General features: G+C 36.8%; 1 protein-coding gene across 2 annotated transcripts; it reads right to left on the minus strand.

Moving 5' to 3' along the window:
* LOC135696505 (transforming acidic coiled-coil-containing protein 3) lies at positions 1-27,901 on the minus strand. 2 transcript variants are annotated; one of them, XM_065215911.2, is made up of 15 exons: positions 22,302-23,295; positions 17,821-17,996; positions 16,143-16,682; positions 13,994-14,055; positions 13,313-13,394; positions 12,858-12,897; positions 12,128-12,245; positions 11,454-11,525; positions 5,204-5,281; positions 4,161-4,249; positions 3,436-3,479; positions 2,884-2,951; positions 2,248-2,447; positions 1,198-1,318; positions 1-306 (listed from the first exon to the last, which is right to left on the minus strand). In XM_065215911.2, the coding sequence occupies exons 1-15, from the start codon at positions 22,343-22,345 to the stop codon at positions 238-240; spliced, it is 1,803 nt and encodes a 600-aa protein (XP_065071983.2). In that variant the 5' UTR covers positions 22,346-23,295; the 3' UTR covers positions 1-237. The 2 variants fall into 2 exon arrangements, with proteins under 2 accessions (XP_065071983.2, XP_065071984.2); XM_065215912.2 differs by lacking the exon at positions 22,302-23,295 and adding an exon at positions 27,617-27,901 and having other exon boundaries at positions 3-306.

Raw genomic sequence — 27,901 nt, forward strand, 5'->3', positions numbered from 1 at the left:
ACCGTTATTTTGATGGGTGGCTTGACAAGTTGGGTATACGCAGTCCTTTCATATGGACACATTACCTTTAAAAGAGTTCATGGTGAATGACATCGAGTTTGGGGGGGGGGGTCAAACAAAGGGAAGTAATAGCATTGGGAGAATATTTCAGAATGTCCAATCCGATGCCTTTGCTTCTTACTGATCATGCTGTCTATTACAATAACAAAGTGATTTATTGAATTCCTCGTAAAGCCTTTAACTGTCTGGCTGGATCTGGCTGATCAAATCATCGCATATCTTAGTGAGCTCTTCGTTTTCTTTTACCTGCAAAACGATATTTCATGTTCATAACTTCATGTTACAAAAGTATAAATCAATGTTTACCTGTTTGGTACTGCTTGGAGAGAAGAGCAATTGCTTTTAAATATGATATGACATCGCAGCACAATAAAAACAGTCAGAGAACTGATTAAATGCGACAAAATCAAAGACTTAGAGGTTCCACAAGGATCTCTCGCTACACCTATACTTCTAACCATCCCTGTAGGAATTTCTTTCTTTCAGGCATTATATTCTACAGGTGGTGAAAATTCCAACAAAAATTTACTTAATCTCAAAACTATTTCGTACGGCCAGCTGAAACAGAACATGCGATACAAGTTTCAAAGATCGAAATCATCTTACACCAGTGGAATGGTGACCTACAATCACTGCCAAAAGTCTTGGAACACTAACGTAGATTTTCAAAGGCAAATTCAGCCATCCCCTTCTCCCCCTAGGAACAATGTTGATTTACTATAGAAAAAAGAAAGGGGTTATGGAGTACGCTTTTTCTTGTGGATTGTTTGATATTTTTCTATACTTTCAACATTGTTTTGGGGGGAAAAGGGGGACGGAAGTGGTAGTATTCAAGAAAACAAATGAAAAATAGAAAAGCACAGATCAAAGTCTTAGGTGTTCCAAGTAATTTTGGCAGTGATTGTAGAGGTCGGTGGGGCGATACTTCTCCTGTTTGAAATTGATGCTGTTACCGACAATTCCATATATCTCATGTGTTTTCTGCTAAATGCTACTATAGTACTGAGAAAGATCGAACAATTTTTTGGAATTTTTGTCCTGCATCCACGACCCAAACCTTTTAGAATCTAATTGTAATGATGCCCTGCTTTAACAGCTAATATAAAAAAATTAAAATAGTAATTTGAATTGACTGACCTTCTGCTCTAATGAATTCTCGAGGTAGTTGTTTCTCGATTGTAACTTCTTCAGCGCTGCTTGCAGGCCTGCTAAATCCACTTCTTTTGATTTCCTCACCTTGTCGATTTCGAAATTCGCTCTGCAAACAAATTTTGATATTAAAAAGAGTTTGAAAGGGTGGTCACGTGACCTACAATCGCAAATAGAAAATACACTTTCCCTTCTACATTAAGACATCTTTTTCACTTCTATCATTGCTCATTGGGAGGAAGAGCAAAAAATATTCTTCGGGATGGCAAGGGTATTTTTCGTCAATCTTGAATGCTCAATTTTCTAAATTTCAAGCAGGTCATTTTCAATACCAGAGAGTTATGGAAGAAACTTGCGTGAAAAATCTTCACATCCAATTGTCGTAACTGCAGGGAGAAGATTTTCTTGTTGAGCATCAAAAGGAGAGCCGATCAATAAAAATTCTTCCGTACCATCAGTGCTAAAACTCGTGCGGCATGTTGGGTTTACCGTACTCTTCAAATATTGTGTTTGAATTTATAAAAAAAATTAAATTTCGTCAGACCGAACCTAGTTTGAGTAAGAACAGATATGGCTGTTGGGTCACGAAACTGGGAAATTTGATATTGGAGGGGCGAATGATTGACAATGGCTTACGGTGCTCTAACATATAATCCACGTAGACCAAGTCAATGGACCCTTAATATCGATTTGCTTTGACTTCGATTCGCTACTTTGCCGTTTCTGTTTATATTGTCTAGTTAACAAGCATTCATATTTCTTAAAACCAACTGCCGAAGCGCTACGGGTTCTTGATAAAAAGTATAAACGAATATCAATTAAAAGGATATTATTAAAAAATGATATTAGTTAAATACCCCTAGCATCGCGATATTGGATCATTCCTATTTCGTGTAGCTAAATTTTCAGAAAAACAATTTTATTTAGTGGAAATGGCACCTGTAAATTTTTCGATAAAAGAAAAGGGCCAGCTTTGAACACTGCCCCCTGGATCAACTACGACATTTTGGGATCTCATTGCAAGAAAGCTGAACTTACTGTTCCATCTTTGATTCTGCCTGTTTTCTCAAGCTTTGGTACCTCTCTTCTGATGCTTTCAGCTTTCTCTCGTAATCTTCAAACGTTTCTTTTAGCGATGCTTCATTCTGCCTATAGGTGTCAATCACACTTTTCATCTTCTCCATTCGCTTATAAGCATCAAACATGGAGCTTTCAGCTGCATTCAAATCTGCCTGAAGCTGTAAAAGAAAAGGAAATTACTTTTGATTTTGTTGTCAAAAAGATAAATTTTTGAAGTAATCGATTTGCATATAAAGAGAGCACACAATTGTTCTATGTTGTTCGTGAAGAAAGCAAGATTCACAATAAACTGGTTAAAAAACTTCTATATACACCCAAAGTGCATGTTTAAAGTAAGTGGGTTTAAGATCGACGGCTGTATGACATCCAGGTTTCTTGAAATCATGGTAATGATTTGTTGGTAAGATCCTGAATCAATGAAGAGTGCCAAACAACGTCCATAGCTTTATAAAAACACAATCCCATGAAGATGAACCAGGCAAAAGTTTGTGGAGCCTCATGGCAAGTTTTGCCTGACACAACAAAATACAAGTTTGTTCAGTATGATAAATGAGCTAATTTTTTTTTAACCAAATGATTACAAAAAATACGTACTTGTTCTTTCTCTTTTATCAGCTCTGACACCGTGTCTTGCTTTAATAGGGTATCTTTTTGGGTTGTTTCTATAAACGGAGAGCATTTCGTAATTTTTATTTCACATCGTCAAAGACCAAAAACAATTCATTGAAATCGTAAAACATAAAAACACGATAAACTAAGTTTTTCCATTACTCAGCAAGATACAATCTCAAAATGCACGAGCCGATCCAGCCTAAAAATAGGCACCTTACATTCTGTTTTTACATCAATTTATCCGCGGAGATTTAAAGTTTTTGATAGAGTTTCTAAGTTCTCGAAAAATTTCTGGTTCAGCTTGCCAACAGAGGTACCCTAATCAATAGGTGGTTAAAATTCTCTTAGTAAATAGCTCCAGGAAGAGGCTTTCATATATTTGCAAATTGATAAAAGCCCTCTAGGAGGCATAGCAAGGTACAGACAGGAAAATTTTACAGTTAAAACATCATAAAGTTTTATATTTACATCTAAATAAGAATAGAAGAAGGGGGAAATAGCATTGAAAATAATGAAGTACACGAAAAAATTTACCAGATAATTGAATCAAAGTTTTTTCGTATTCATCCACAACCTTCCTGCAAAAAAATGCCAAAATTTTGATAGTCTCTGCTATTTTGTGACATCTTCAATTCAGAATATGGGGGCATCCCTAAAATTCGTACATTTACTGGGTTGGGGGGGGGGGAGAATTAGGCTAAAACAAAGCTAATGAGAGAGGGAAGTAAAGTTCCACGAAATGCTAGTGGAAATTTAAAAAAAATGTTATGGCAAATTCATATTAAATGAACCAAAATTATAATTAATCTACAAATCACAAACACATGCAAAAGTCATTGGTCAAACTCTAGCTAAAGGTTCACTCAGCCTCCATTGTCTATGTCTTTGATCGTTATTTATTCATCATATTGTACCGCACGCATTTTAGTATATTGATAGACGAGATACATTGGAAACCCTTGTACATGGGGGAAGGAGTAGTCAATTGTAAAGCGTATACACATGTACCGCGGGAGAGGAGGGACCGGACTCATTGGAGGGGCATACTTCATATAAGCCCCCTCCGCTTGATCCATTTTGTACTACCAACTCTAAGGGCATTTTTAGCATACTTTGCGAGACCAATCTCGGTATTGCTACTTAACCTATGATGAAGATGATGTCTGAAAGCGAGGGGAGTTGATCTAGGGAAATAAACTTCAAATCTATATTCCAAGAAAAAATATCATTGAAAAATAAACAAAGGGAAGAAAACAAACCTCATAGCATCAACCTCTGCGCGTAAACTTTCTTGCTTTTCCCTTGCATCTTGTTCTATCAGTTCGCGCATTGCAATTTCCTCTTTCAGCTATGATGAGACAGAATATTCTATACTAACAACATTTAACAGTAAAAGAATATTCAAAATTTGGTACCAAGTTGACCGATCATCTGGGTAGCCTCCCGAATGGAAGATACCTTCTCAAAGCAACCAGATAGCAATAGGGTAAACATTCATGTCAACAGACACAGGAAACGAAAATGAATGACAAGGACACCTTAATCAGGTTGCAACAAAAGGATTAGAAAATTAAATAGAAAAAAGTGCCTTGAGATGGGAATTGGTTGATTTGACACAAGGCTTTGCAAATCACTAGCAAAGAGCTATTGGGTGAGCTACATAATAGGCACATTCTAGAAAATAGAAGTCAGTGTTGATGATACGAGAAGCTGCAGTGGTTCATATTCGAAGTATCCTTTGAAGATTTGAAAAAATCTGTGGTCCAGATTTGCAAGATACCCACAAACTGCATAAAGGCAACAATGCCTGCAAAAGTACTTGAAACACCCAGCAATTTACATTGCATATTATATCTTTCATTCCTTTTCCGAAAAAAAAACACCAGTTCCGCCTCCTTCCCCCTAGAACAAAGTTGATAATTCGGAAATCATTCATAAAAGAAGCGCAAAAGAAAGTGCTTTCTAAAATCCTAACCCGTTTCATAGTAAACCAACATTGTTCCGTTGGGGAGAGGGGGATGATTCATTTTGACCTTGGAAACTGACGTCAGTGTTCCAAGACTTTTGGCAGGCATTGTACATGCCCGGTGACTCTCTTAATAGGAAAAAGTTCTGTCCGATAGCACAAAACACTAAAATGGCAAGGAATATTGTGACCAGACTACTCTCTTATTATCATACTTGGAAACACAATCAAGAAGATTCACTATTCACAAAACCAGCTGATTTTTATAGTCACTTTCTGATGTGAAAAAGACGCCAATCTTGCATGCTTTCTTAATGTAGTAAAGATAGAACTAACCTGAGCCTCCGTTTGGTTCACTTTTTTTCTCCACGTCGCCTCTCTTGCAACCATATCTTTTTCTGTGTACAGCAAGGGCTGTAAAAAAAAGAAGATAAATCCTGTATCAATAATCGAACTGATTATTTAAGACAAGCTAACATATGCTGAAGAATATCCTCGTAGTGGGGGCAGTTGTGATGAGGCATTAGGACCTGTAAAAATAGTCAGATAAAATTAGCTACTGAAACAAGTTCATCTTTCAAAGCAGTAAGCATCTTGGCAAATTACCGCTCGAATTCAACGATCGTCCCTTTTACAGTCGATAGGTATTCATACTTTAAACATCTCAAATTTGTTATTCGCAGAGCAAGAAGCATCGTAAGCATAGTTGTTACGTGGAAATATCGCTATGTTCGTTCGTCGAAGAATCACTACGTTGTCATCTGTGACAGAAATCATAAGCGGAACTTTGTTTTCATAAGCTTATTGGTTAATAAACAGCTCAAGAAACTTGCAGAAAAAAGATGTATGCTTAATAAATATAACTCCTGCAAACCAATGACTTCTCAGCTTGCCTTTGGATCATGTTTCACTCCAAACGCTAGATCGCGATAATATCCAAAGCAGAACAAAAAGTCGTTTTCCTGATAGCAAGTAAAGGCTTTTTACTCGCACTAAGAAGATTCGTGTAGCAGCTGATTGCAAGCCATTGCTATATCTATCTGAATATCAGTTCTCAATACTGTCTTTTCCTTTCTCTTGTTTTCCATCATTTCTTGTTCATCTCTTACTCGACTCTTTCATTCCTTTTATGTCATCGTCTCTTTATTCACCTAACTAATGCTATCTTTGATTTCGTTCCTTTCAATACTAATGTTCCCTCCCTCATCTCTGATTTACCCCAAAGCAATTACATTTTTACCTCCCCTTCTGAAAGGCCTGGGTATTTCAATTAAATAATGTATGCACGAAACTCTAAGCAACACGACATCAATAAAACATATCATTCTGTATTGATAACACGGGGCGATTCTATACACCGCAGTTCATTGTTATTGATTTATGACTGGACATCTAACAGACGAACAGGTGAAGGGATACTTAAACTATGGAATGAAATGTGTTCTGTCTTGTTGAAAATATCTGGATACTATTAATTTTGTTCTAATGCCCGCGCAAACACGAGCCTTGAAAAGCGAAAACCCTTTAAATAAATATTTTTACATTGGCTTGCCCGGAACAGGAATGAAAATACGTCAATGCAAACATATAGAAGTAATTAAGCCTAATATTGAGATTATTTTGACTATGTTTTCACTAAAACATGATGTGGGACTTAATACTTTGACAGCAGGTTAGGCGAAAGATAGAAATTGAAGTGGCAGAAATGCATCTATTCATATGCGTTTCTCGTTACTAATGCACTTACATTGACGGTAGTTATGAGACAAAAGAGGGAGTGTCACTTCGCTTAACACCTCAAAGATATTGACGAGAGCAAAGAAAAAACCGCCACAAGCAATTGTAGAATCCAATGGCTTAACTATGAGCATACTTTCCAAAAAAATAACCATTCCATTAAAATAAATTCACCTCTGTACGGTTCATGTTGAGCCAGCCGTTTAAATCGAACTCCGTCTCGACCTCGTCCGTTACGACACCAACGCTTCGCGACTGCCGCAGAACTTCCCGCCCGTCGGGGCTTTCTCTCGAAACAACGGTGTCCTTATCTGAAGAACGCGAAACCTTTAGATTTGAGTCGCTATTCTGGTTACGACTCTCGTTCTCCTTTCCGACACCGTCACTACTATTGGTATGGTCCTTGGCGCGTAGGCCTAACAGAATTTTGAATAGTGCAAAACAGCCGGCAATATTCTTTTTGCAGGCTTCACAGCAATTGGCTGAACTGATATGACCTGGCTTTGCACAGGATTGTTTCTCGCTCATTACTTAGCAAACACCTCTGTACACAGAACATGCAGAGCAGCTGTAGTATTCTTTACTAAGTTTATTAACCTTTTTATTTTGATCCGAAAAGAAAACTTTGATTGTGATCCATTATCATGCAAATCATGGTGGCCTAATTTATTGATCTCATGGGCAGGTGACATAGAATCAGTGAGTATGAACCGCGGGACGATATCTCTTACTGGTTACGTGGTCTTTTAAGCCCTACGAAATGTTATTACGATTAATTATTCAAAAATTGCAAGCACAGTGAAGAGGGCTCGGACGCAGAGAAAAGATGGCGGTCCAATCGCGAAACTGTAGCTTGCTGGATTACACAATGCCGATCTTCAGCATGATGAAGAGAACACAACCCTTTGTGTTAAGAGAAATATCATTGCCTTTTTTAAGACAATTTTATCCTGAACAAGGCGTTATATTGGAACTTCTAGTTTAACGTTTTTTGCGATGGTTATGCATCTATCACAAAATATCTCTTCAAATCTATGCGACAAATGGTAAAACAGACCCTATCAATTAAACGTTATATAATAGTTTTCAAAATTAAAATCAACGCAAATAATATGGTACGGACCAAATTTGTATACTTTATTTGGCAAAAATAACTGACCGCAGATCAAATGAGAATTTTCATAAAATGGCTATGAAAATAAGCAAAAAATCATAAAATAATGAAAAAAACTTGTCTAGATGAAAATATAAAAGCTCACAAGAGCGCACGGAAAAAGCAGCATGGCCCTTAATATCGATCCTCGTATGCCACTCAACAATAATTCTTCTCCTCTCTCTTTCCTAACACACCTTCCCGTAGTCAGATTTCCCTTCGTTTTCTTTCTCCTTTTTTCGAAATGACATGATAAAGCGGTTTCATTGCGCATAATACTTCTTTTCGTCTAACACAACTTTGAGGCGGTCTCAAGTTTTCATGCTGCAAAGAGTGTTGGACAAAAATGATTACTTCAGTATTACATGTTTCCGCCATTTCGTGCCATTTTGACATTTCTCCTGACCCTCCTTTTTACATACCCTCTCCCAAGGCCGCCGGCGCCATTAGAGGGGGGGGGCAGCGGTTGCAGTGGCTCCTCTTGTCCTCGCGAAATTGAGCATTTTTCCGCGTTTTGCTATTGTTTTGCCCTTTTATTGGCGCTTTGCCCCCTTTACCCCCTTTGCCCGCTTTGACGTAGGCTTCCCTGTCCTCTCCTTCTTCCATCCCCTCTTGCAAAAATGCTTGCTTAACGTTACTAAGTTACCTCTTGCCAGTGGGCGGATCATAATACATCAGTAAACAGGTGGGCTGGTCAGCTGATAACATAGTCTGATTACGACCGACTTTGTTTATCAAGGACAAATATTTAGTGTTCAAGATACAATACGCGACACCTGGACTAGGGCATACCGTAAAAACCAGACCCTTAAGCCCAGTTCATAGTCGATGCATTACATCAAAACTTTTACCCGTACGCCTTAATTCTCTGAGGGAGGCGCCAGCTTGTCTGGTATCGGCTTGCCAAAGAGCTAGCGTACGCTAAATTTCGCCCCATATCAGAGGCATAGGTCTTGCGTACGGACGTTTATTCTGTTTTCCGCAAACCCGTATGCCTTGAACTTATCGAGTTGAGAAATCTTCAACTTTTTTGCCTCCCGTACGGAAAATTTCTTAGCAATGGCCGATTTTGAAGGAAAACTTTGTGAAGAGATACACAAATACGCCCACATGTATGATTCCTTGCTAGAGAACTGTCGGTCTGGAACCCAGGGTAAGAAATCGGGACAAATATTAAATTATTGGACAGGAGCGAGAAAAATGGCTATTTATACCGGAATCATTGACATCAAACGCGAATCGTTGACAGTAACGGCACAATCCCCGCAAACGGTTCGTAAAGTATTTGTAGGTAGAATATACCAGCATGTTTGCTGTTCTTTTTATTTTTTCTCCGTACAAGGAGAAGGGCAAGAGGAACATTCCTCGACGGCATGTCTGGAAACTATGAACCGAAAAAGCTTATGGCGTATCGTTTCAAGCTTCCCGCATGGACATGCGGAAAACGTACGTGCTTACGCTTTTTGGAAATGCAAGATGAAATGGCGTATGCTTCAAAGCTTACCCTTGTGCAGAATTTAGCGTAAGCTAATAAGTTCAGAACTTTGAACCAGGCTTAAGACCCTAAGACCCAGGACCGTTAAGTACTAACATCAAAAAGGACCCTTAACACCAGAAGGGTCTTCACCCCGATAAGACAATAGTTGATCGCAGTTGACTGTCATCATCGCACCATAAGGACATATCAACTGTCAAATGCGCTTTTGTGCCAGCTACGGCGTTCTTCCGCATATTATCCACATCAGCTGCTGACTACAAAAAGTCAGAAAGTGACAAGGAATTTGAAGATCTTTCAAAGTAGTTTAACCTCTTAGAGTCAACCATAAAGAAGAGACACAGATCAAGATCAAGGCCTGTGTCAGAGATGAAGATGCAGGCACTTTCTTTGCACTTCCTTTGGTTGCTGCTTGTCGCTTTTGCGTGATTATTTTGGATTCTGCCCTCCCTATTCTGAAAAAATTGCATTATTTGCAAATCGTGGGGGGTGTAAACAGAAGTTTTCTATAAAAAAGCTATTGTAAATTTGGTTTGGTGTGTAATTTTATATTTTGGCATATCGAAGAGATGTAGCCGCATATAAGAAACTTGAAACTTTTTAATAAGACAATTTGGTTTCTTATACACAAGAAAGTGTTTTTAATCGACAAATGTCTTAAAGCAAATGTTAAAGCTTATTGTTTTTTGGCTGAACTTTCAGGAAATCAGTAATCAAAAATATACTAGATGCCATCGAAAATAGACCCGAAATTAGAAAAAATAGACGAAATGATTCTGGAACTGATATCTACTAACAGAAGTCAGCTTCAAAAATTCCCCGCATAAAAATAAATTCAATGAATTATTTGATAATTATTTTTCTAAAATCCAATGGCAGAGGTTTTCAGGATACATTTTTAACATAAAGATTTGTGCAAAGTTTGCAGGAAAATATCGACAGTTCTGTGGCAACCACTCTAAAAGGGAACAAAAGAAGAGGTAACTAGAAGAAGCCCAAATGGCTGCCGTAAACTTCCTTGTCGCTGTCTGACTCCATAACAGACTCATTTGAAGTCAGCAGCTGATGTCCATGACAGACTCATTTGAAGTCAGCAGCTGATGTGGATAATATGCGGAAGAACGCCGTAGTAGGAGCAAAAGCGCATTTGACAGTTGATGTGTCCTCGTGGTGTGATGATGACAGTCAACCTTGATCAACTATTGTCTTATCGGGGTGAGGACCCTTGTGGTGTTAAGGGTCCTTTTTCATTTTAGTACTTTAGGGTCCTAGGTCTCAGGGTCTTAGGGTCTGGTTTTTACGGTATGCCCTGGACTAGGACTGTCTCTTCTGTACATGGTTTCAAAACTGCAGAATGAGGCTCCTTTGATAAATTTGCACCGGATTATTGTTGTTTATGGGTCTTATTGAATTTGAAAGCCTTAAGCCAGGTTTAAACGGCTACCCTTCACCAAATTTAAATTAAAGCATTAGTTTTTTATTCAGATTCATTAAATCGAAAACGAGCGCCTACACAGAAGGATTTTTTTGAATTAGAATACATAACCTGCCGTAATTTCCAAAGTATCTCAATTCAAGCCAGACGCGAGATGATGGGGAAACAGAATCTTTATTCTTTTTCCACTGCACAAATCGAACAAAGTAGAACAGATTCGACTTTTTCAAAAAACGAACGCGAAATCTGATATGATCTTAGGCATTCGATTTTGCCTATTCAATGACTTTGACCGGGAAAACCCAGCTCTAATGGTACCGGAGTCAATAAATTTACCTCAATCGAGGATGCAGCTGAATGTGAAACTAACACTTACATTTACACAACTGCCGTTGTCGCACTAAAACATCGTTCCATGAAAACATGTATTCCATGAAAACATCGTTTTCAACTGACTTAAAAGCTTTTATTTGCATACTTTATATAAGCTATAAATGAGCAAAATAGCCTATTTTACGAGGAAATTAATCTACTCGTAAAACTACCGAATCTACTAAAATATCAAGCTTTGACTAAAAATTGTATGCAGGAAATAAAACGCTGTTACACAGCCAATTTCTAAACATTTCTTCTTTATCGAAGAGAAGAATTTCGTTGAGTTGCGGCAGATAATTTTTGTACACACGCCTTTAAGGCTACCGAGACACGTAACAAGGGCATCATAAATAAACTAAAGTCAAGAAAAAACTGGGATGTAAGCACTTACATCAACAAGGCCAATATTGGTAACTCTCCTTGGATTCACTGGTAGCCCAGGAGTTTCCACAGCAAAGGGTTGCTGAAAATTAAAATGAAGGCATAGCATTGTAAACGACATCACTATGGTTTGTGTCATTAACAATTTGACATGTGTACAGTGTTCTTCTAAAACTGGCTTTCTAATCTTTTGCTTTTTGATTTGCAATATGACAGTTTCCAAATTCAGTCTGTAATACGTGCGATGGGATGCTACATTCTGCTTTATATTTTGGCAGAAAATTACAGTCCTTTTATATTACCCTTCAAATGACACTAAATATCAAGATGTAATTATTGGGCAGATTTCTTAAGTATATATGTTAGAGACTACAAAGATAGAGAAAGACGAAATACGATGATAATGATGGATGATGTAAATATTTGAGCTTTTTTAAGAACTATGAAAAAAGAGGCTTTAATTCTACAACGAGATTCTCACTCCAAACAACAAAACCGTTTCCTCTGTATAGTAGTGAACGAAATAACAAAATAAACATATATCAACATCTAAATATTACATATGATTAATTGTGATTGGTAATGATTAATTATGATTGATGTGATCACTTATGATGATGAAGACGATCGTATTTATGATGATTAGAATGATAACGTGTAAATTTTCATCGCTTTTACACTGACCTTCTCTATTCTTTCAGGTGATTTTTGGATCATAGATTGTTCTGTATCATCAAACGTCAATTTCGATATCTCATAACCTCCCTCCATTGTTGAATCCATTCCCAGTATTTTATCAGCTCTGGTATAAAATCAGCATTAAAAGAATCGAAAATTCACGCAAATATAGGAAATCTAAAAACTGGTGTGCATATAGACTTTCAATCAAATACTATCCATCCCGGCCACCCTCTACTTCCATTTTACATCCAAAATTTCAAAAATAGCCTTCTTGGCAAGCAAAAATTTAAGCACTGCCCTAAACTTTCGACTAAATATTTTGATAGGATTTTAGGGCTCTGTTGGGACGCCCTCGATGTCAGCACCCTCGTGGCAGCCTGCCTCGCAGCCTCACATCTATACGAAAAAATTTTGTTGATATAAGTTATGCTAGTACCAGTTTTTTATCAAAAATGGTCGGAATTTGCCTTAAAACTTTTAAATTTGAAGATATATTTTGACGAAAAAATAAATGGTCAAAGTTTTACCCTGACGTAAGCAATAGCTTGCCTTGGGTTAGGCTATCTGTCCTGCCGAGCTTTCTCATTATCAAAAAAACTTTCTTGTACCTTGAATGAATTTTTTAATTGTATCAAAATCGATTCAGCTTTGTATTTTATTGAGTTGAAGATGTTCAGATTGAAGTGGAAACCTAAATGACCCTATGCAATGCTAATTTAAGAATAGAACTTACTGCTCTTTGAGTGCCGATAAACCATTGGACTTTGAGCGGCCTGGAAATTTTGAAAGGAAAGCTAGGAGGTGTTACAATGAAAAAGATGTCATATGTCATAAATTGAGCCTAAAGAATATCAGGATATATATAAAAAGCGACCTTTAGAGTTGATACAAGAAGGTCACTTGCTCATAGTTGTTCACATAAAAATTATAGCAGCATAGAACATAATACTCAAAACCATTTCACAAAAATTATATGTTTTGCACTCTCTTACTTATCATGGAGAATAGGATTCTTTTTCACTTCAACTTACAATATTCATATTTGCTGGCATTTCCAAAGTTACAGTTCTAGAATTTTGTAAATAGCCAAGAAAACCTCACCTAAACTGTCAATGGATAAATGTAAGGAAAGTGATGATGATCGAAACAGTGAACCTAAGCATGAGCACATACAAGGGAAATGCAAACCTTGCTTGATAGGTGTTCCATCTTTAATAAGGGGATCAAATCGCTGGTACAGTGACTGTCTTGCTAAGGCTGCCTGGCGTGCCTATCAATCAAAGAATCAAGTCAAACAACAAATATTCAGAAACTGGCAAAAGTTTCACTTTATCTGAAAGTCCTTTTGATTATCTCGTAAAAAGCTGCCAAGTATTAAGCATGGGTGTTCCAACAAACAAAATACAGGGCTCCCTCCGGTTCAACGTGGAAATGTCAAGTTTCAAGTATACGAAGCACAGCAATCAGGGATTACGTAGCATTATCTATCATCACGAAAATAAAAGCAATGCCACAAATTCTCAGTTTAGCACCTCCCCTTCCCCCCCCCCCCACTTCCCGAGGGGCCTTTAAATAAGGATAATTTGAATGGGACTAACTTGATTGTTGGGCATAATGGGACGCATAATGGTTATCTGAAAGTTATTAAGCTAGTTTAAGAGCTTTTTCACATTTCTAAATTTAATTTGAAAAACGAAACAATCTGAAAATCAATTTTGATAAAAAAACGTTGTGAAAATGCTTAAATCATTTTTGGTCTTCGTTCTTCGTTGAATAGGTGATTCATCTTAGACTTAGATCATATATTGTATAAGTATTTTCGCTTTAACCATATAACATCTGTCTCTCATTTAAAAACTAAGGAGTTACCATCTTATCTTTGTCACTTTCTCCAAACTGTTCCAGAAAATCCAAATTGTCTATGAATTCACCTGGATATAAACAAATAAAATATTTGAGGGTTGCATTTTTTGGAGGGGATTGCAATGGAAAGTATTTGAAATAAAAAATTCAGGAATGCACGAACAAAGCCCTGTACGGAAATAAACTAACGAGAGCAACATATAGACTTTGCGAAATCAATTTTAGCTATGTACATATACAGTATTAAGTTTCATATTTTAGATAAAATTAAACCCATTGGATAACAACAGACTATATTAACATTGGTTTGGGGGCTTCTGAATTGTGACATTATAAAAGTGTTCATCATCAATTTTATTTTTTTGGATTCCATGAAAATCGAAATGCGTGATAAAGCATGCAGTTTTGGCTGGCCTTTTTACAAAGAGTCTGCACATGAGTTTTGAAGTTAAGTTTTGTATCTAGTGTAACTCCCCACTTTCTTCTATAACCGCCATTCTTACATTTAATTTCATCTTTTCTTTTTTTTTCGCCAAAAATCATAAAATGATATTTGTCCGCATTTAATTTCATATAGTTTTCAGGATTCCAGGTTGATAGTTGGATGGCATCTTGTTCTAGTCCGCCAATGACATTTTTGACCTCAGAGTCGCATATGTAGATAGTGGTATCGTCTGCATAGTTGCATATTTCGGCTCTATTATTAATATACACGTTAAATAAAAAAGGCCCTAGCACTGATCCTTGTGGGACTCCTTTATGAACTACTTTCCAAGTGCTAAACGACCCATTAATTTTAACTCGTTGTCTCCTTTGTGACAAATAGCTGTGAATCATGAGCAGGGCACCTCTACCAAAACCATAGGCATCCAATTTTGCTTTCAATAATTCATGGTCTATGCAGTCGAAGGCTTTGGATAGATCCATTAATAAAGCACCTGCAATGCCTCCCTTGTCTAGGGTCATTTTACAGGTTTCCAAAAATCTTAGTAGAGCGTGCTGTGTATTGTAGCCTTTCCTGAAGCCACAAAGCAAAGATGACAGAAAATTCCCAGCGAAGGGCATTACCTGGTCGTATAATAGTCGTTCAAAGATTTTTGAACTCGCTGGCAACACAGCAATTGGCCTGTAATTCTTTTTACAGAAAGAATCATCCTTTTTCAAAAGTGAAGAAATATCTCCATCTTTTAGCTTGTTAGGAAAATATTTTTCTGATAGGCACAAATTTAAAGTATCTGTCAGGTAAGGTAGAAAGATATCTGAGTCTTGTTTCAGACTTTACCTGGGACACTCTCTAAAGGATTGATTGTTTACATCCACTACTGAAAAGGGTGTCAATTCAAAAATCTGAGAATGATTTAAGTTCTCTTGTATTCTTTTAATACTTGGATGCTAGGGATGTCCCTTGCAAGAGGTTTCTATTGTAAGAAGTGGATGTTATGCGTTATATTTGCTTACCTACATGGTTATGAAACTATATCATTATCACTATAAATTACAAATGCTATTTCTCCATAATCAACATCTTTCCCAAAACATTTTCCCTTAAGTATTTCAGTTGCTATCGGAAAAAGCTCCAAGTGAATTTGTGCATCTGTCCGTTTCCTCTCATTGTCCACATCTTTTCCTTTTTTGAATAATATTTAATTTTCCCTATAAGCTACAGCAAGCTTAAGCGGGATAAAAGGATGCCCTTGAATATAAAAACAAATTTCCCTTTGGTACATACTTATTCAGCATTTTCAACCTCGTTGAACATTAGACATAATAAGGTGATATCAGCTTTTCTTTTTGCCTAAGTATTCATTCTTGCAAATTATGCCCAAATTATTTATCTGTTTTTATTCTAAAAGAATCCCTGCTGCTAGCAGTGACAGAATCAAACGCGAATCAGATGTAAGCACAAAAATGCGCATAGTTCATTGCCTTGGGTTAAGTATTCAACAAGAAAAGTTGTTAGTCAGGGAGATTTCTCAGGATCTCTCAGGAAGATAAAAGATCCCTTGGAAGGAAAGCTTTTCAAATCATAGTGGAAAACTAATATCTTGAGCTCTTCTTATAATACTGATACTAGCATTTCCTTTCAATGCTGAAGGGAAATGGGGAACTTAGATGAACGGATTGTGAACACAGAACAAACAAAAATTTTACTTACTCGTGCTCATAGCTTTGAATTCATCATCACCTAGTAACCCTGTTTTATCAAATGAATCCAGTGTTTGGTTGTTGCTAGAATCGTTCCGGATATCTGAATCCCTTACAGTAAAGTCAGTATCAAAAGTTACCCCTTTTTGCCGAACTTTAGTGCTGGCCGGTTCGTCACTACCATTCAAAGGTGGGTCTTCCTGTGGTCCGATGTTCAAACTCGAATCCGGTTTCTCATTTGGGAGGGAATTGTTGTTATCAGGAACCGGGTCTAGTTCGGTCTTATCAACGGACAAATCAACCGTTGTGTTAAGTACAGGCGCATTTGTCGAAGTATTTGTATCGAGATCAGTGGCTTCGGTAACTTGGGGCTCAATCCCGCCAATATCCTCAACTTGATCATCAAAATGTAGCTGGTAATTTGATGAATTTTGGTCGCGACGTTTAACCGGACCATCAGCTATAAAATCATCGTCGTCATCATCAGGAACTTCATCCTTGATCTTGAAGCTGATTTCCGAATCAAAATCACTCTTTGATTGATTTGATTCTATGAGAATTAAATCACAAACATCACTAAAATTATTGATAGATCCTAAACAAGAAACAAGAGACAAAAATTGGTTGATGAATGAGCAAACAGGGGCCAGGGAATCCACCAAAATCAGAGGAATCATGAAATTTTTCCCGAATATGTATATGAAATCTTATATGTACTTGAATCATCCAGCAAATTAAACAAATGGCGATGGTTTAAGGCGTGAATTAATTTAATCTGCTTATGATTTGATTCCGAATTTGAAAGAATGCTACGAGACTGTTCCTAAGCCTTTAAGACCTGCTTTTGACTACGTATCGAAAATACCGGGTCTCTATATAGGCCTTCACTTCCGTTTTCCACTCTTATCGTTTCTGGTTCATTCACTGAGGCTCCTATAGAGGGTGCAAGAGGGGGCAAGCCCATACGTCCATTTTTCTCAACCCACCCCGCTCTGCACAGGCTCTTACGCTTTGCGGGTGACTACCCCTATCCTCTGTATCAACGTACCCACGCCTACGAGCGTGAAAAGGAACATAGGGACTGTGCAGCCTATTTGCTGAAGTTAAAGGGTGCTCTTCATATATGTTGATGAGCTTCTGTTTGATCCAAGATGATTTTTAGGCCTTGTTTGTTCTTAAGAGCCTGCTGTAGATGCAAACCAATCAAACCCACTTTCGGCCCTAAAGGTAATCATCATGTATTTGTTAATGGACATGCAACATCCGATCAAATGCTTTTTCCCGTGTTTATATTCATACCTGCTATCTGAAGCAGAGAGGTGGACAAGTTTTTCAGCGTAAAGACAAAGAATCCCCTTTTATTGGGACAAATGTCGAGTAGTTAATGCATGGTCACCAGTTGGTCAGTTTTTAGTTCTTCTCGTACCCTTTTATCAGTGACTGGTTTTTGGTTTACGGGCCTCAAAAGTGGCACACATCGGTAATAATTAAGAAAGAACGAGAAAGAGCTGAAAGTAAAGAAAGGGACGGGGATACTTTACGAAAAACAGATTTAAGGAGAGGTTAACCACTTTTACGTTCAGTTCAAAATGCCAAATTTGAACGTCTAAAGAAAGGTGTAGTATGGAAGTGTCATCCAAAGCATAGCCGAAATATGCAGAACCCGCAAAGTAAAATAGTCAACATACCTTTGATTAAAAGGGAATCTGAGGCACCAACCTCGTCAGTGGGAACTTCCGTTGGCGGCAATTTTATGGGCGATTTGACGGGTGACGCTTTTTTGCCGCGCGGTTTTATTGGTAAACTATCAAAATCATCCACGATGAAGTCGTCCATCATAAGTTTTTCATTCTTTTTCTTCTTTCTAAAAAAAACAGTGATAGAATTGCATTTATGATGATATCAAACTGTCAAACTGTAACCTAATTTCAGAAAATCTAAATAGAATCTCTCCTTTACAAAAAAACCGGTACATACATCGACAGCACTCTTCCAATAGTACAGTAGTGTCCTGCATATAGGAAACAACTTTTTTGATTTAAGGTCTGATGCGTTTTTATAAAATAAGATATACACTTAAAATCATGATAATGTTTCTTATACGAAAAACCATATTATACTATTGATCATCTACTCAGACACAAGCTCAATGATTGTGATAAAAAAACCATAATATTTTGAGTTGTATTTGTAATTTTTCACTTGTACGAAAAGCTACAATTATTCCAGAAAAGTGTTTTTTTGCTTAGTTTGCATTCAAAATTCATTTTCATTTGACCAGGCTCAGTTTGATCAAACTGGAAAGCTGAAAACAAAAAGTTCTTATGGTCAATGAATGAAAACTCGTGTAAACCCTCACTTATCTTTTTATCTAAAAAACTGACAAAAAAGTAAGCGTGGAATGATTAATGTTTTGTTCAGTTTTTCACAAAATCAAGTTATATGAAAACTTTTGAATAAGAAACAACCTTTTTTTCAGACCTTAACCATTTTTTTTATCAAAGGGGTTATCTTTTTAAAACCAGGGTCTGTGTTTCTTATATGCGGGACACTACTGTATTTTGAACTTGTGACACCCAACAGATGAAGTCAAAGCACTAAAACCAAACCATTTTCCAAACTATTTTTTCTTCTTTGGCCTAGTGTAAATATGAAAATATGGGCCGCACCTCTTGTCAAATAAGCCACGAAATTCAATAAAGCCCACAGCCAAAAAATTGTGAAGCAGATACTAATTTCTGAAATGCAACACTTTATAGATATATTTGCAAATTGTATAAAATGGAATCGGTAGTCGGCCACGAGGGGGGGGGGGGGAGTTGATGGAGAGGATACACCCCCAACTTCTCTGACGGAACGATCTTGTATTTCGTCTGAATTCGAAGATAAGATGTTGAGGGAGAGAACATTTTTTGGAAAAGTATATTTGACATGGCTCTATGATTTTGAAACTTCCTTTACGTAACCAAATGTTTGGTTACATAAAGGCAGTTTCATGGTTATTGGCAATTGGTTGAAATTAGCGTTCCCAATTGGTAAAAGGCACTTTCTTGACAGAACAAAGGGGGTGGCCTAGATTTTTAAACTTGGTCCCTCCTCCTCCCAAAGCCTTTCGCTGGCGCCGCCATTGAATGGAATGTGCTTTACTGCACTTAAAACCCCAATTTGAAAACTGGGGTATCATCAGCCTTAATCATAAAAAGGGCCTTGCAGCGAAACGCTCCATAGAGAGGCCAACTAAGCGATTGCATCAATAGACCGCTGTAGGGAGGCGCGACAAGCCTCCATATACTACATATACAAGACGTTCGGGCGAATTATTGGGATGGTTTACAATATAAACAATCCTGCTACCATTTGGTGAGATAAGAAACATAACAAATAAAAAATAAGAAAATAAACCTACCAACTCAGTGCTGTGTGCGGATTTGGCAGTTACCACAAACATTAATTTGGTAACACAAAATTTAAGCTTGGCGACTTCGACATAAATATTCATTCAATCAAAAACAAAAGACCTATGAAAAGGGTTTTAGCACACGTTTTTTGACACAAACTGAGTTTAAGCCTTCTTGGGTTTTCTGGTAGCTTTAATGCAGTTTTAAGCGCAGTGGTGACTGAGCAGGTTCCTAAACATATCGTCTTGCTGAAATCCTTTACCAATTCAGTAGACATCTGGCTTTCTACTGGGTCACTTAATCAATGCAGCCGAAATCTCTCCTATTATGGCAGCTAAAACATAAGTTTCTGAGTGTAGTTATCAAGTGCCTTTGTAAGAAGACGTTGGTGAAGCCCTGATCTTATGCGCACCCCTCTCCCTGGTCTTGTCTAAACGCTTTCTTTACAGCTCACACAAAATCGTCTTTTTACTGTGCAAAATACTATATCCTGATTGATGAAATGCTAGGGAAATAACTTAGGCAACAACTCCGGGGTTGCAACATGATAAACCATAACTCAACGATTTCGTTTACCCTTTGCATCAAAAGATATTATGTTAACAAACATCATCAATCACATCCCCCAACAGTAAAACCATCTAACGTCGCTTTCTAAAGAAAAACAGTATTGAAAGTTGTACCACCAAACCACTGTTAAGAGGCTGTAGTACTATAACCCGAATTACTCCTGGCTTCTCATTTATTATTTATCAGCCATTAGATCTACTGGCTTAATATTCAGAATATGATAAGAAGTTCCTTAATAGAAACACTTTGGTTGGATTGTGAGATTCGTGCGAAAAATCCTCATGCCTTCGATAAACAATTCTAACGACAATGAACGTTTAATAAACGAGTAAGCAAAACAAATTAATGTTGAAACATAAGCAAAACAAATAATTGTCATTTTGAGTTTAGAAAACAACGGAAACATCTTAATTGGAAAAAAATACCAGAAGATGGAAAATCTTCACAAATGGGACGAAAGCATTCGAGCTTTTACGCTGAAGTGAAACGTGGTCCATGTATTGCGTATGACGTGACGTAAGACATGATGTAGGACGCAAGACGAGAGGCTAGACGCAAGACGAGATGTAAGACGCAATAAGTGTGACCAGATCTAGCATAATAGAATGCTTTCAGCATAATATTGACCAAAAATTGTCATTTAGCATAAAATCTAGCATAATTTGGAATCTAGCATAACTCTGGCATAATTTTGATAGTTTTTAAAAAATCACTGTTTCCATTGATCTGTTGTCTATCACCACCAAATGGAAACACTTTACACAAGAATGTGTGACTTTCCACTTTCAATGTTTAGCCAGTTGTTTGGAACGGTTGGCAGCCAAATATTTTATAGTTGGCAGCCAAATTCAGCCAGCTAAATTCAGTACACAAAAAAGCTAAATTTTTGACAATTGCGGGGAGTGATAGTGTAATCAAAATTTGCTTTGTAGGTTACAAAGCTTTCATTTACTTTTATCTTACATTGTCTGTTATCTTTTATGTTGTTTCATGTTTCTTTATTTGCAATTTTGAAATCATTCTAAAACAAACTTGAATATCATCTATGTAAAAAATTTATTTTCCTTTGCATTTTTTGTGATTTTTTGCAAAATGCTGCCAGAATTCTGCCAACTTTTGCTTCTTCGGCCAAATCAATTTATGACGGCCAAGGGGTTGAGAAATTTGGATGTCAAAACCATTGATTTAAATTGCTTTTTTGTGTAGAAAAGATGGCAATTTTGAGTACACTGTGTTTTAGATTGGGGGTCAAAAAGGCCAAATGGAAACTTTGGTCACTTTTGATATTCTGAGCATCCTCTGGCCTCTTTTACAAGCAGGGGTGCCTTGATTTGAAATTTAGCATAATTTTTGCAAATCTAGCATTATTTTATGACAAATTTGGCATAATTCCAAAATTGAGATCTGGTCACACTGGACGCAATGGTGTACCTCGTCGACGTTGGAACTCTTTGAGTGAAATGCAGAAGCCCCTAGCTTAGCAAAATTGCCTAAACAGCCTTACAAAATTTAATGTCGCTGTTTTTCTACATTGAGTAGCAGGTTAATGGCTTGAATATAGCAGTATGCTGTGGCATGTACAGGACGGTTCTAAGTCGCATTAACTGTACAAGACGATTCTAAGTCACTAAGGCTAGAGAACAATTGCTAATGAGTGGCGACTTTGGACCGTCCTGTTCTAAGCAAAAAAACCTGTACAGCTCTATTTAGACGGTATCAAACACTCTGCAATAGAAATGGTCAATAGAAATCTTCAGTATACTGACTAAAGAAAGACGAATTATGCAAAAAATTATAACAGCCCATCTCATGGGATATGATAAGCAGAAGCCTATCTCTCATAGTAACGATGATTCCAATACAGGTAGGGAACAAAACAAACACAGGGGACAAGAGACTTAATACTTCTGCTTTCCGTTGTTATGACAAAAAGGCTAAGTCCAGAACTGAAAATCGACTAAGTGATTGTACAAAAGTTGCACAAAAGCAGAGAATTGTGTACAATACACATGAAGGCAGTTTACATGCTGAAAATATTTTATAAAAAAACCGCAAATACAAAAAATAAACATAGCTTCATTCAATTTGAATTGGAAAACGTTTCCGAAGTTTTTGTACCAATAAACAATAATTGATAAAGAAAGCAGTTTAAGACTGTAACTACTCCTTACTGTAAAATATGTTATCAAAAACCAACCAACCGTAGAAAATTGCGACAGGTAACGCAACAGATGATATTGCCCATGTCAAGCAGAATACGATGTTTCCATAATGACAAATTGTTTACTCTGCCGCTAGGCCTAAATCACTGCGCGACTTCCAAGTGCCATTTCTTACAACAACAAAAACACCAATAACGGGCCTATGTTGATTCAAAACTAAAACTAAGCTTTGAACACGATTCCATCATGTTCGTAGATGTGCAGGACGGCGGTTTTCCCTAACAGGCCTATTAATTATTAACGGCGATTAAGAAATTTGAATAACTCTTCAGGCCACTCAAGATGAATTCCATTTATTAAGAAAGCTGGAATCAAACCGAAATCAACAGTCTATTAAATGAATGGATTTGAAAGGAAGCTTGTGAATAAGTAAACAAGAAAATAGGTTTTACTCGCCGTTGTTAGTGGCTAAAGCTATGGAACTTTCAAGAAAATCTCAAAGTTTATCACTGCTTCACATCATACATCCTCTTAGCTTTCTTTAATAACAGATATCTACAATCTAGGGATTGCTAAAGACGAATGGACTTTCACCGCCGAAGGTCATGAAAACGCAGTTGTAGCAAATTTTCAACGACAACCCCGCCCCCTAAAACAATCGTACTAGTTATGGTCTTACGAGCCCAACGCTGCACTGTTAGCCGTCTTCATCGCGGCAGATAGCGACGAGAGGAAACCTGATGACGTCATTTTAGTTTTTGATACCACCTGTCGTTTTGGCTTCCTAAGAAATGTTAAGTACAATTCAAATTCAGCTTCTTGAAAGATAAGAGTGTTTTATACCTTAGCCAAAGGGGGTATGGGGCAATCTACCACCATGTCCATCCCCGCGCCTTCGCAGGCATGTGGTCAGATAATTTTACAACTCAAACAACGGTATTCTGAAAATATAATGATATGAAGAATTTTGATCAGAAAATATAATGATCTGAAAATAAAAATCGTTTCACATAGACAATTTTGCGAAATGCCAATTAATAATACATTATAAATATGATTAGAATACAAAAGAAACGATTTTTATCAACTACTGTCGCGCTTTAAATTAATTAATAGATAGCGCTTCAAATGAAGGAACTAATTTCAGTTCAATAAGATTAAAAAATCCTAAAAAGTTGATTAGGTGACACATTAACAAAAATTTTTTTCCTAATTAACTTTCTAGTATTATGGAAAACATAAAAGGAAAATTAGATATTTTTCTAATCCCAGAAACAATGATAGACGAATCTTTTTTCCCGACATCTCAGTTTTCTACCGAGGGGTCTAGGAAGACGTTTAGACGCGACAGAAAAATTGGAGCTGGAGGATTACTATTTTATGGGAATGAAAACATTCCAGTTTTCAGTACAAAAAGAAGAAGTACAAAAGATGTGATTTTTTAAGAGAAGTACAAAAAGGTCAGAAAAAGATGTGCTGAATTAATCAGAAGCACTAAAAGAAATTAGATGTCAAATCCGTTTAGAACAACAAAAAATTATGCTGAACTATCCAGCCATTATTAAATGATATAAATATACAAAACCAAATAAAATCATAATGATACAGACAGGGTATCTATGAATCTTGCACAGTCCATAAATGTGGCAGCATTTGTGGACTGGGGAATGGGCTACATCATGTTTAAAAATCAAACTGCCCTTAATAAAAATTTAATTGAACAATAGGTCAATATTTCTTGTGAATCAAGACAGTGCCGAGACATAAAGTGATTAAAATGTTTAAGTCATTAGACAAGTACGGTTGCCTTGTCACTTTTGGACTCTCTGGATTTAAGGGGGGCAACTAGGCGCAGTTGCCCCCCTTGCTGAGTTGAACCAAGTTTGGTGCCCCTTTTTGGAAATGGTTTGGCACAATAATTAGAAAACTCAACTCAAGAAAACTACCAAATTAATATTTACGAGTATTCATAGCAATTGTAAATTCAGGAGTTGGTGGGAGTTAACTGTACAGGCAAGCGGGTGACAATGGCCTACCCAACTAATACGAAGGATGAAGTAATTGAATGAAGTAAAAACTTTTTAGCAAAAGAAATAAGAGCAATAATGTATTATTCTCACAAAATCTATCTGACCTTTCAAGTATTTCCAAACTTTTTTTTGAAGATCTGCTTCTGCTATTTCCAATAATTTCTGACTATTTACACATATCATAGGTAGCAGATTATCTTCAGAAAGATTTTCAGAAAGGTTTTTGATACTACAAAATTTGAAGTGTCATTGGGGCTGAAGCACTGTAGTGTCAGAGGAAAAGTGCTTAAGCTTGCTATGTGCCATTATTTTGTGCTATCTTGAAAGATTTCTAGTACAATATATTGTGCAATGGATTGTCTAAATTCTTCAAAATCTTTATGATCAAGAAGTTCCAAGAACTTACTCAATTTACAGTCTTCAAACTGATCAACTATGCCAAAATCAAGTAGGGGTTAAAAAAAGTGTCGTTTTGCTTATTCAAATTTAAGGTTAAATGAATGCATCCAAAAACATCAATAAGGTTAAGCTTCATTTCACTCTTGACATGTTCAAACTCGGGCCATGACAACTTCAAAAACATTATCCTCTTTTCAATCAAACTGGGGTCGGTTTGCCCTGCAGCTTTTCCTGCATTCCCAAATTCTGGAGACTCCGGCTCACTGCAGGAGACTTGGCAATTATGAGCATGCTTTTTGTGAAGATTTGTGAAGTTTTTGATTAAGTCAGTGGCCCAATATATGACTAAATAAGTAGTGATCAAAGGTTACAGACTATGAATAGGCTTGAACACATTAAAAAGGAGCATACTAAAATTTTGCTTCAGAATAATAATGGTTAATGAACCTGTCACCTTATAATCACATTAAGTATTAAAACTGAGAGTATTTACTTAAAGTTGTTGTTCTACAAAACTCATCAACTACAGCTCTCTCAACAAAGCATCCAGCAGAATGATTACCAGGAAGCTGTAATATAATTTAATATTATCACATAAAATCAAATCTTGAGTAAAACAACAGCAAATTATTTTATCCATACTCTTCGACGTAAGGAAAAACATGAAGTCACTGGGTCCCAACTACATATGGTATTTATGTTATAAAAAACAATTCAACATTTCAAACAGAAGTAAACTTTGGAATGGAAGACTGTCTCGCAATTAGTTGACATGCAAAAGACATAGACAAAAAAGAATGGTTGCTAGATCATTACTCCAATTCGCAATATAACTACCACAAACAATGTGATATAGGCTTCCAAGGTTAAAGGTTTAACCCAACGAATCAAAGGAAAACAATAAGAGTGCTGCTGATAGATTTGTTCAGATTCCTAACAGCCTTTCAGTTACCAAAATGAATGAAATTGTGGCCATTTCATTGTGGATTACCATAGAGGACCAGTTCATGTGTAGCCTTAGAGCTAAGAGTATCAAGCTCTAGTCCAACAATTTCTGAAAGATGGTGAAAGTGTCTATTACGTTAGCTGCTCAAGAAGTGGCAACACATGAGAGAATGTTGATTATCTTTGATGACTTTATTGCAAGAGTAGATGGAACTACAGCTTCAAAACTGTGAAGAGCCCTATGTAAATTTAATGGACTAAATCTAGCTTGGAGTTCTGTGAAGCATTTTACACCATGTGAGTCACTGACTGCAAAATGTTTATTTATGATCTGATCTTATTTTTGCAAGTAGTTTGTATATAAATTTGCCAAGCAATTTTTATTGCTGAACACCTTCCTCCAAAGAATTTGATTCAAGAAATTCATTTGAAAAACAGCAGGAAATAGGAACTTGGAAAACTTGTTGCTATGGAAACAGCTAGATCATATTGAAAGGAATTGCTAAGAGAAAATGAAATTTCATAAAGAGCAGGGAATTTGTCAAACATAAATGAATGCTGACGGTTTTCACGTGAGGTGAAGAAGCGGCATAGATGCCTAAACAATCTTATATGGTAAAGAATTTTCTACCCCCAGTTCATTGAGGAGCTCCTCTCTACTTGTACCTTATATACGTCTACATAGAGCCCCTTCTGATATTATATAGCTTGCACAGTGGAGGCTCGTGCATTGGGGCTAGAGGGGTTCCAGCCCCACCAAAGATTTTCAAAAATAAGTTTTAAGATTTATTTACTACAATAAAGCAAATTTCCATTATAATTTTAGCAATGTTTACTAATTTTGTGGCTTCAATTTTCTTAATAAGCCCATTCTCTAGTTCATTTAGGCCCAACTGCCTGTGTTTCTTTTGAAAACTAGACAAAAACAAGTATCATAAACTAACTGCTGGCCTTTTGGGACTAGCCCAAGGCTAGATGAGAATGCATCAATCAAGTGCTACTTATGGCTCAACTTTTCAAATAAAAACTACCCTCTGATTGGCTAAATCTGCACAAATCTGATTTCCTTTGGGGCTAGTCAAAACTGAAATTCCAGGCAATTCAATTCGACCATAGCTAAAGTTTATTTTGCTGTGAGAGGCTCTGTAGGTCTTGCAGTGGAAGTCACCAGGGTGATGACACTAATTTTCAGCTTTGATACATTGAAGTAAAGCATACTAAGTTCAATCTAAATCAGAACCTGTTTTGCAGATCTTTAAACGCAACTCAAAATGGAAAGGTTACATCCTCTGTTTCATTCAGAAGTTTAAAAATGATAATAGCCTTGCTGAAAGTAGATCTCTGAAAAAGGGAACATTATATTATTCTTGGTGTTTCCTGATTATTGCTTTAAATTTCAAATATTTTGTCACCAGCCCCGACACAAAAAGAGCCGCCACTGAGTTTGCATAGAAAACCTGGGGTCCCTAGACACAGCTTTCAATTTTGATGGCAGTACCTATAAAAGGTAGAATGGGAAGGTAGGTGGTTGAAAATTTCAGAAAATTTTAGACCTTTTTAGTGTTTGAGTGATGAGGAGGTGAATTCAAAGAGTCGAGAAAAAAATAGGTTTATATGCCAGATTTTCTAAAATCACCATCATCATCAACATTTGTTGCAAAAAGCTAAGATTAAAGCTGTCGACTTTTCATTTTTTAGGCATTCACAAAGCTACAACATTGCCCTAATAAAGGAGCAAATTCGTGTTTATCTTTGAGAGTCTCTTTTGGCTACTTGATATATTAAAATTACATCGTAACTCTGAGCTAAATTTGTTCATAGTGGGATAAAAAATAGAAAGAAACAAACTCTTTGCGCGTCACATTTTGGATCAGCATTGGCTGCGAGTAAAACTTCTTATAATTTTCAAAAATAACTTCCTTAAGAATTTCTTCATTCTTGAAAATAATATGCAGTTTATTTACTAGCAAAATAGCTCACCAAAAGAGAATAATTCTGTTTCCAGTTGGCTGTGAAGTGGCCAACAGAATTAGGCCAGTTATTTAGGCCTTCCGGTGTCTTGGTCCAAAATCTGCGAAGCAGGGAAGTACAAGGAGGCTTCTCGGCGTGTCTCCCAGGTGCCACTCTAGCAAATAATCTAGAATCCTTTCACTTTACTTGGCTCGACAGTTGTACACTGCTGTAGCAATTGATTTTTTCATTAGAAGAGAGTAGAATTGGAATTTTGAAATGCAATTTTCCAGTCTGTTAACTATTCACTGCGAA

The sequence above is a fragment of the Rhopilema esculentum genome, chromosome 14, assembly GCF_057945365.1.
Source record: "Rhopilema esculentum isolate cy_ngs chromosome 14, ASM5794536v1, whole genome shotgun sequence".
NCBI lineage: Eukaryota > Metazoa > Cnidaria > Scyphozoa > Rhizostomeae > Rhizostomatidae > Rhopilema > Rhopilema esculentum.

Bases quoted from the DNA above. Each gene is read 5' to 3' on its own strand.
- LOC135696505 (XM_065215911.2), bottom strand. From the start codon at position 22,345: ATGGGCAATATCATCTGTTGCGTTACCTGTCGCAATTTTCTACG. The intron at 16,683-17,820 runs GTATGTTGACTA...TAATTCTCATAG, and splicing joins AGATTCCCTTTTAATCAAAG to AATCAAATCAATCAAAGAGT. The intron at 2,448-2,883 runs GTACGTATTTTT...TTTCTTTTACAG, and splicing joins TGATAAAAGAGAAAGAACAA to CTTCAGGCAGATTTGAATGC.